Here is a 10001-nt window from a genome sequence, read left to right as displayed (position 1 = left end):
CAAGGACCCTATATGTCTAAGGTGCAAATAAAACCGAAAGAGGGGGGGCCCACTCCATACGGCAACCATAGGAGGGGGGCCACTGCCTAGTAACCCCCCCCCAAGGCCCATCGCAGGCTAAGCCCCCCACCCCCTCACCCTAATATGAGGTTACATGAGGAAGGGGGTAAGTTGGGGACAGCTGGTAGACTGTCCCACGGTGGTCAAACAGCTGTCCCCCCCCCCCCCCAGCAAGGGGGCCAGGCCCACCCAGCCCAGTGGCCCCACCCCCGGAGGCGCCGACACCCCAGGCCCAGCACCACCCACCCCACACAGAGAGAGAGGAGCCAGAAAGCGTCGCCCCCCCCCCCCCCCCCCCCCCCCCCCCCCGGAGCAAGCCCAGGCCCCCACCCCCAAACGCCGGCCCTAGAAGAGCTCTGGTCAGGCCTCGACGGGACCGAGGCAGCCAACCGGCCGGGGAAACCGCCGATGGTGTTCTGTTCAGTTTTATCCTGCCACCTCTGACTTTTGGGTCTATGGTGGTTTTTGCTTGGAGCCAGGCCCATTAGAAGTTTCTGACAATGTGTTAATAAATTTGGAGTCCAGGATTTTTCTTCCCTGTGCCAGCTTTCTCGCCTGACAGTGACAGGCTATTGGTTTTCCAGATCTAACACTTTGTGTTGTCATAACTTGTGTGTATTGTATCAACCTTCAGGATTTTATTTTTTTGAACCAGGCTGCATCTCATCTGAGCCTGGGGGTGACCGTGCCCCCGTGGTGGTGGTATTGGTCCTTGCCTCCGAGCGTCAGACCTGTTCATAACTCCAGCATACGGGGAGTCTGGTCGGCAAATGATTACAACGCTTGTCAGGGGCCACAACTTCTCTTAGGCGCCCTTCTCTTGGGCGGCGGGGGGGGGGGGGGGGGCAGTGGCCCTTAGATTAATCTCTCCTGGACTTCCTGTTTGTTGGGAAGGTGGCTGCCTGCCCTCCCTTGGGGGACCGTGGTTTCTGCTTGGGGTTGGGGTAGGGGAAGGACTCAGATACCGATATCTGCAGAAATCAAATGACTTGGAATTGGATCAGGATCAGTCCAGGGCCCCCCCGGGGCGGCGCGGCCAGCCCCCCCGGAGCAGGATGCCGGTGATGAGAGGGCTGCTGGCCCCCCAGAACACCTTCCTGGAGACCATTGCCACCCGCTTCGATGGCACCCGTGAGTACCGGGGGGGGGGGGTCAAAAGTTGTCCCTGCAGACTTCATCCTCAGAGACACTGAGGGGTGTGTGTGCACAGGGGTGGGCGTCTCTCCTCGCATCCTTACTGTGTTTTTTTTCGTAGCGGGGGTGTCTGATGGGCTGATGAGTGTTTGGAACCATGCTGGGGGGGGGGGGGGGGGGGGTCGCTGACAGCACTTTGATTGGAGCTTTTATCATGTTGTGTTTGTCTGTCGCTCTGAGTCTTTGTGTATCTGTGTGTGAAAGTGTGAGTAAAGTGTGTGTACCTGTGCCGAAAAACCTGATTGGGATATTCTTACCCCCCCCATCTCTAACATCCCCCTCTCTCCCTGATCCAATAAGATATGTACACAAACATGATGAATATACAGTAAATAAAGTTTAGCCTCAAATACAAAAGGGGTTTATACAAATATACACCTCATGTGTCCAGAGAGTCATAAACCCCCATCGTAACAGTAAAATCTGTCAAGAGGCCTTCATCTGTGACCTGTTAGCTCTGCTGTTGGACAGGACAAGTTAAAAAAAAAATGAAATTAGAGGAACATATCCAAAGCTGAGTGCCTGATTTGTTTACATGACAAGTTGTCCTTCCCAAAGTTCATATTTTTTAACTCTGGATGCACCGTGATGGTCAAATCGCGCCGCAGGACTTCAGATTGCATCTGTACTAGGGGTGTGTATTGGCAAGAGTCTGGCGATACGATACGTATCCCGATACGCGCCCTGCGGTACGATACGTATCCCGATATTTTACCGAAACATCTTTTCTTTCTGTTTTTTTAAATTTGACTTTGAAAAAAATCAACTTGAATTTTAATGTCTTCCACTGTAATAAAATGGTCAAATTCGGTTTAATGATCACAATGTTAAGCACTGCAATTTTATCTCATATATAAGTTGCGTTTACCAAAGCCAATTCATAGTGCTTTTATTTTGGTAAGTTGAAATATAGAAAGGTAACAGTCAACATTATGTGATTTAAAAAATATATATGTATATAAAAACAAAGAATGAATGTTCTTTAAACAATAAGTTTCTATTGGGGAAATAAAATGGTTTATTTTCAGCATTAATGTAGCTTCTCTAGTGCTTTTAAACAGTTCAGGAGTTGCTTTAATGTGACAAAAAGGGTCTTTGTTTACATATCTGCTCTGTTGACGACGCTGAAGTTGGCTTCCGATTCACAGCTTCCGATTCGCGAAGGCACTAAAGGAACATTCCGCTGCATTTTTCGCATTAAGATCACCTAAAACCGGGTCCTGTTCAAAAACCGCTATACCTGGACTGCTCAAACCTGGATTAAATTATGCATTAGATACTAAAGAACACATTAAATACAGTTTTTGATTTGTGAAACCTTCCTCGGATTTGTGAAAATGTTAAATAGGTTGATTCTTATCCCAATTTACACACTTAGTCCACTTCAGACCAGGTCCTGTTCAAAAACCGCTGTACCTGGACTGCTCAAACCTGGACTGCTCAAACCTGGATTAAATTATAATTAAGATAGTAAAGAACACATTAAACACAGTTTCTGATTTGTGAAACCTTCATCTGAATTGTGAAAATGTGCAATAGGTTGATTTTTTATCGCATTTTACGCACCGAGTCCACTTCAGACCGGGTACTGTTCAAAAACCGCTGGACCTGGACTGCTCAAACCTGGAATAAATTATGCATTAGATACTAAAGAACACATTAAACACAGTTTCTGATTTGTGAAATCATCCTCGGATTTGTGAAAATGTGAAATAGGTTGATTTCCATCCAAATTTCATGAACAGGACCTGGTCTGAGAAAAAGCGATAAAAATCAACTTATTTCACAAATCAGAGGAAGGTTTCACAAATCAGAAACTGTGTTTAATGTGTTCTTTACTATCTTAATTATAATTTAATCCAGGTTTAAGCAGTCCAGGTCCAGTGGTTTTTGAACAGGACCTAGTCTAAGGTGGACTCTGGGCGTAAAATGCGATAAAAATCAACCTATTTCACATTTTCACAAATCAGAGGAAGTTTTCACATATCAGAAACTGGGTTTAACGTGTTCTTTAGTATCTAATGCATAATTTAATCCAGGTTTGAGCAGTCCAGGTCGAGCGGTTTTTGAACAGGACCCGGTTTTAGGGTGGTCTTAATGCGAAAAATGCAGCGGAATGTTTCTTTAGTGGCCTCGCGAATCGGAAGCTAACTTCAGCGTCGTGCTCTGTTGCACCTTTGCAGACACGCTTCTCACACACGGAAGTAAACTAGTAACACTGATCACCACAGTCAGCCTTTTTCAGAGCGTTGTACACATCCCTCTGACCCATCAGGTCCCTAAACTAGAATCCATTGCTTTGAGGTTCTGCAGAACTTTAGCCCGCTTTGCTAGCATGTTAGCAGATGCTAAGCGCATTAGCCTATTAGCTGCTGCCGTGCTTCATTGTCTATCTTATTTATCTGAGCCTCTAAAAAGCACAGAAATCCACGTTTTCATATCTTACTGGCAGCAACATGGCTCAGAGTTTCTGTTTGGTATCCATTCCAGTAAAAACTAAGTATTTAATGTCTCGTAACAACAGAACCAGCTGCCTCTGGCTGCAGTCTTCCTGTTGTCTTGTGCAGAGTAGAGCTGCTCAAAGAGGCTCCATGTTCTCTGCTGCCAACTAGCGGTCGGAGGGTGAAGTGGACAACAAGAGTCAGACGCTGAAGGACGCTCAGAAATAATTAAATAAATATCGATCTGGCAGCATTTTGAATCCATACAAGTGTAACCGAGCGATGGGGGAGGTTCAATAATCATTCACTCTGTGGTCATAAACGACACGGGACAACAGGTCCGCCATTTAGTGGATGCGCTCACCACCCCTTTATTCTTCTTCTTCTCCCCCTATTTACAAAAACTCTCTGAACTTGCCACGCCCCCTGATCTCTAGGGTAACCCGGGAGGGACACACCTCTCCCAAAATAAAAGATCCAGGAAGTTGGTTACATACGTCCACCCTTTCAAAAGAAATGTCCTCATTTCTACAATTTCTACAGGAAATGCAACAGGCCGGGGATTGCAAAAAAAATAAAATAAAATAAATGAACTAAGAAATAAACATTCGAGACCCAATATGGCGTCAACAAAAGTCATCCAAACAGGAACAACATGAGTTTAAAGAACCCACCGGCAAATATCCCACCACAGGAGGGAGAGGGAAAAAATAAAAAAGTCTGAATAATAATACAACATTGCCTGCCAACCAACAGCATATTATTCAACAGAATCTTTCAAGGAAGGAAAACACAACAACATATGACAGTCTCCTCACAACACCAACAAAAATTTCACTGTGACATAACCCTGTATCGTTACATCCTAATAAAGTCCTGATAACGTGTTGGAACACGCACCATTCTGCCACTGCGGGAGTGTGCAGGGGCTGTCCCAAACGCGTCCCTCTGACCCTGTTGGGGTGGATCACCATTATCTGGGGGGTCCAATGAAGTACCCGCCGAAGGAGAGGATGATGGTGGAGTGGACCTACTGTCGTTTGGGGAACCAGCAGGCAGGGGAAGAGTGTAACGTTTTAACCTGTCATGATGAACAACCTGGGCCCGCTCAGACATATCCAGGGGGTTGACAATCCGATATGTCAAAGCGGCCTCTGCACCTGAAGCCAGAACCTGATCCACACGATAGGGACCTTTCCAGTGCGGTGCTAGTTTTGTGCGGCCCTCTGTTGGGTTATTAAGCCAGACCAGAGCACCCTCTGTAAAGCCCTTGTGGTGAGAGTTCTCATCATGGTACAGTTTCTGTTTCTCCTGCGCCTCTGCTGCATTAACCCTCGCTGCACTGAAAGCAATCTCCAGCCGCTCCACAAGAGACGACGCGTATAAAGGCAGCGTGGCTGCACTCCCAATGCCACCAACCCCACTAGGAATGAGAACCTCTGCCGGGGTCCGGGCTTCGCGCCCGTGCATAAGATAAAAGGGAGTAAACCGTGTGCTGGAGTGCTTGGAGGTGTTGTAAGCAAAAGCAACAGATTTCAAATGGTCATCCCATTCTCCCCCATGGGACAACAACATCTTGGCCAGCTGGTCAATTAGGGTCCGGTTATGTCGCTCTACCATGCCATCTGATTTCGGGTTGTAGGCCGCAGTACGCGTCTTAGCAATGCCCAGCAACCGGCAGAGGTTCTGAATCACCTCTGCTTCAAACTGCCGACCCTGGTCGCTGTGCAGCACCTCAGGGACCCCGTGCACCAGCACATAGTCCTCAAAAAGACAGCGGGCAACTGTCTCTGCAGTCTGGTTGGGGAGAGCATACACATTCACAAATTTTGTGAAGTAATCCTCCACTACCAAAACATACCGGTGGCCCCGAGACGTTAGAGGCAGCTCCAGGATATCTGCTGCCACCCGCTGTAATGGACGACTGACTGGAGACCCTCCCATGGGCGCCTTGGCTTTTGGAACCGGGGATCTGCGTGTCTGGCAGGCCCTACACTGCTCACACCACTGTCTGATGTCTTTAAGCATGCCAGGCCAGTAATAACTCTGTCTGGCCTGTTCCCAGACCCTCTCAGCAGAGAAGTGAGCTGCAACCGGGCCCCCATGGAGTTGACCCAAAATGTCAGGCACCAGCGCTGAAGGAACCACCACCTGCACCTGTTTGGAACGCGAGGGAAAAGATGTTACAGTCCGACACAGCAATCCGTCCACCACTGATAGGCGGTTAAACTCAGCCCACAATTTTCGTAGGCTGATAGAGGAGCCCCTCATAACTCGGCGAGGTGGTCTGGATTTTCCCCGCTCCAGCCAGGCTACAACAGCGCAAATGTCTGCATCCTCTTTTTGATGTGACTGCATCTCAGCATTACTATGACATAGTGAATAAGTGGACTGCTGCAAACAGGCAGCGAACACTCCTGTAGGAGCCGGTGCATGGATGACAGGATCCACAGTCACTGGTCGACGGGACAATGCGTCTGCATTCCTGTGACTGAGACCATCTTTGTGAACCATGGTCCAGTTGAAGGGATCTAGTTCCAAAACCCATCTGCCTCTTTTTCCTGAAGGGTCATGATCCAGTGCCATTTTCCTGAGGCCCAGTAGGGGGCGGTGGTCCGTGACGATAGTAAATTCTGAGAGACCAACATAATGTTTGAACTCTCGGACTGCCCACACCACAGCCCAGAGCTCCCTATCAAAGGTGGACCACCTTTTCTGGGCAGCTGTGAGGGCCTGGCTGGCATAGGCTACCACTCGTTCAAGTCCATCCACTACCTGTGCCAGCACCGAACCCACGGAGTTCTTAGATGCATCCGTGTAGATTTTGAATGGCAATGTAAAGTTGGGTAATGTCACTACAGGTGCAGATGTAAGCACCTGTTTCAAATACGTGAAAGCAGCCTCACACTCAGGCGTTCAGTCAAATGTAACATTCTTGCCAGCCAATCTATTCAGTGGAGCCGCATACTCAGAAAAGTTTCGGACAAACCGCCTGTAATAAGAACACAAACCGACAAAAGCTGTCACCTCTGAGGGAGTGCGAGGCGTCGGCCAGTTCTTTACCTTGTCTGTGTTGCGAGGATCCGGCTGGAGGCCATTTTGAGAGACCAGATGGCCCAGGAAAACCACGTGGTTTCTGGCAAAGTGACATTTCTTGGGGTTCAGTCTCAGACCTGCCCCCTGTATTCTAGATAGAACCTCGTTCAGGTGTTGCAGGTGGTCTTCAAACGTACGGCTGTAAATCAATATGTCATCTAGATATACCATGCAGATGTGCCAGGGCAGACCCCTCAGCACCAGTTCCATCATGCGCTGAAAGGTGGCCGGTGAATTGGTCAGGCCCATGGGCATGGCTCTCCACTGATAGAGGCCCCTGCCTGTCGTGAAGGCCGTCTTTTCCCTGTCCTCCTCGGCCACCTCAACCTGCCAGTAGCCTTTTGAAAAGTCCAGTGTAGTAAACCAGGACGAACCAGCCAGAGCGTCAAGGCTATCCTCAACTCGAGGTAGAGGGTGCGAGTCTTTGATTGTCACCGAATTGAGGCGGCGATAATCAACACAAAATCTCCACTGCCCTCCTTTTTTCCTAACGAGTACCACTGGAGATGCCCATGGGCTGCAACTCTCCTCCACCAGCCCATCTGCCAGCAACCCAGCCACCTGACGTTCCATCTCCAGCTGTTAACCTGGAGAAGCCCTGTATGCTCGTTGTTTAACGGGGGGGTGGTTGCCTGTCTGGATGCGATGTTTAACCAGTGTGCACCTGCCTGTAGGTTTATCAGGTGCGCTGAAAACAGTACAAAACCTCTCTAGTAGCGCAGACAATTCTCTTTTCTGCTGCTCACTAATAGGGGACTCCTCTAGGGTGACAGGCAGGGCTGGGGGTCGGACCTGGATAGTGTTCACATCAGGGGAGGAGAGAGATGGTGTAACGTCAACTACATCTAGTGGGTATAGCTCACCCAAATGTAGTCCCTGTTTCAGTTCCATTGCTGTCCCCTTAGGATTAAGGACCCGGGCCACAGTGACTCTGTCTCTAACTGTTGTCACCGCATGAGCCACCACCAGTCCGGTTGTGTCAGGCACATTAGGCTCAAGATAGCCCTCAAAATCCCGATTCAACAGGTCTGCACCTGCCACCAAAGACACAGTTACAGGAACCAAAGCCTCACTCAGGGGTGGAATTGACCTGCTTTCAGCCACTGACACATTGCAACATATAGGAGCTAATTCTCCCCCTCGCAGCAGGGGAACGCTGACATCCCATAATTGGAGCACCCCACGGCCCAGATCTAGCAATGCATGGTTTTTAGTCAAGAAATCCAAACCCAGCAACACGGCCTGTGTGGACTCGCGCAGTACAAAGAAGGTGTGCTGCCAACAGGTGGGGCCTAAGCGAAAACTCACTGTGATGGTGCCTAAGGTGTCCAGCATCTATCCGTTTACTGCGCGTGATTCAACATAGTTCTTCCTGAGGGGTCGGCTCCGTAGGGCAGGAACAGACATTCGAAAGTCGGCGCTAATCAATGACACAGAGGCACCTGAGTCAACTAAAATAGAGACCTCTGTATTCTCAACCACCCCTCTAATGTAAGAGGTGGGGTGATTCTCATTTGACTCAGAGTCAAGCCCATGTGTGTTAAAATCCTGATGGGAGGGGCCCCTGACAGATGGAGCTGGCGTCTGGGCCTCAACACCAGCTACTGGTAGTTTCCCTGCTGGGTGCTGTCAGCTCCTCCGCCTGGTGGTAGGAAACGCACACTGCGGTTCCTGTGCTCCCCTTCCCGTGGAGCACGCCATCCGGGGCTGGGGCTTCGATCTCCAGACTGCCTGCGGCTGAACGCCGCCCTTGAACCTTGCTGCCGGCCGGCGGGGTGGGGGTCCCCTTGATAATGCGCAGTCTCACGGTCCGGAGAGCGACCGCGATATCCATCCCAGGGTGCTCTCACTTGACACCCCCTTTCTCCACAAGTGCAGGCACAACGGCCGCGCGGGGAAAAACGGGGCCGCTGTTCTCTCTTCTCCGAAACATATTCCCTCAGTCTTTTGTTTTCACTGTGCAATTCCTTCATTTCAATTCTCATGTTGCACATCTCATCCGTCAATCTGTCCAAAACTTTCTGAAGACCGTCTGTGACTGACACGGATTGCACAGGTAATCCTGTCTCCTTCGCGTGCGCGCCGCCGTGAGTACTCACACAGTCCCTCTGTAGAGCTTCTCTGGCGTTCTCGCATCTTTCAGCGATGATCAGGGCTTCTTCCACGTCCGTGGCCCCCTGCTCAAGGCACTTGGCTTTCAGAGCGGGATCCAGACCCGCGAGGAAGCGTCTGAATATTTCCACTCTCTGCGCCGCTGACTCGTACTCCGGGAACGCCTCCGCAACCAGTCGGCGCACATCAGCCGCGTAAACCTCCAAGGTTTCACCGGGAGCCCGGGTCCGAGCAGACAGGCTGGCTCTGAAGCGATCCATAAATTGTCTCTGTCCGAACGCCGCGCCAAGTCTCTCTTTGGCGGCATTGTAATCAGATTTAATCACATCGGGAAGGCTGTCCCACAAAAGGAAAGCAGACTTGCTCAGACGCGTCGGGAGGATTCGGGCCAGCTCCTCGTCGCCGCGACCGCCGTCACCCACCATGGCTCTGACTGCAACCTCCAGTTGTCTCACCCAGCCAAGGAACCCCTGGCTCCCGTCGCCGGTGAATGGGGCGGGCAGATCCACTTTGAAATCACGGAAGGGAGAATCGGCGAATCGGTGCATGCTGGGCTTGAAGGGATCCTCGTCTCCACGCCACATGTTACTGGCGGGAACTTTTCGAGCTGCACTAGCTAGGTTAGCAGGAGATGGGAGCTGAATGAATGAATGACGCCACCAGCGGAGTTCAGAAAACTTTAAGTAACTTGCCAACACCGCTGCCACCAGTGTAACCGAGCGATGGGGGAGGTTCAATAATCATTCACTCTGTGGTCATAAACGACACGGGACAACAGGTCCGCCATTTAGTGGATGCGCTCACCACCCCTTTATTCTTCTTCTTCTCCCCCTATTTACAAAAACTCTCTGAACTTGCCACGCCCCCTGATCTCTAGGGTAACCCGGGAGGGACACACCTCTCCCAAAATAAAAGATCCAGGAAGTTGGTTACACAAGTATTGCCAAATGACGTATTGCGATATATTGCCGAATCGATTTTTTTTACACCCCTAATCTGTACAACATTGAAACTGGATGTCTCTGCTGCATAAATCACGTCTGGTGTGGATTGCAGCTTGAAGCTTGTAGAGTCAGAGCTGTTTAGGGTCTTTTCTCT

The 10001-nt window shown here is 50.0% G+C and overlaps 1 protein-coding gene across 1 annotated transcript in view; it reads left to right on the top strand.

Moving 5' to 3' along the window:
• The first annotated feature begins 1049 nt into the window (after positions 1 to 1049).
• The window catches only part of kcnh3 (potassium voltage-gated channel, subfamily H (eag-related), member 3), a 77868-nt gene continuing 68916 nt past the window's right edge, over positions 1050 to 10001 (top strand). Inside the window, exon 1 of the mRNA XM_078939034.1 lies at positions 1050 to 1191. Within this exon, the coding sequence (XP_078795160.1) occupies positions 1116 to 1191 (76 nt within the window). The 5' untranslated portion in view covers positions 1050 to 1115. The remainder of the gene's footprint in view (positions 1192 to 10001) is intronic.

The sequence above is a fragment of the Oryzias latipes genome, chromosome 21 (assembly GCF_053564925.1).
Source record: "Oryzias latipes strain Hd-rR chromosome 21, Olatipes_Hd-rR_3.1".
Taxonomy (NCBI): domain Eukaryota; kingdom Metazoa; phylum Chordata; class Actinopteri; order Beloniformes; family Adrianichthyidae; genus Oryzias; species Oryzias latipes.
The sequence above is the reverse complement of the archived record's forward strand: the minus strand, read 5'-3'. Positions and strand labels throughout refer to the sequence as shown.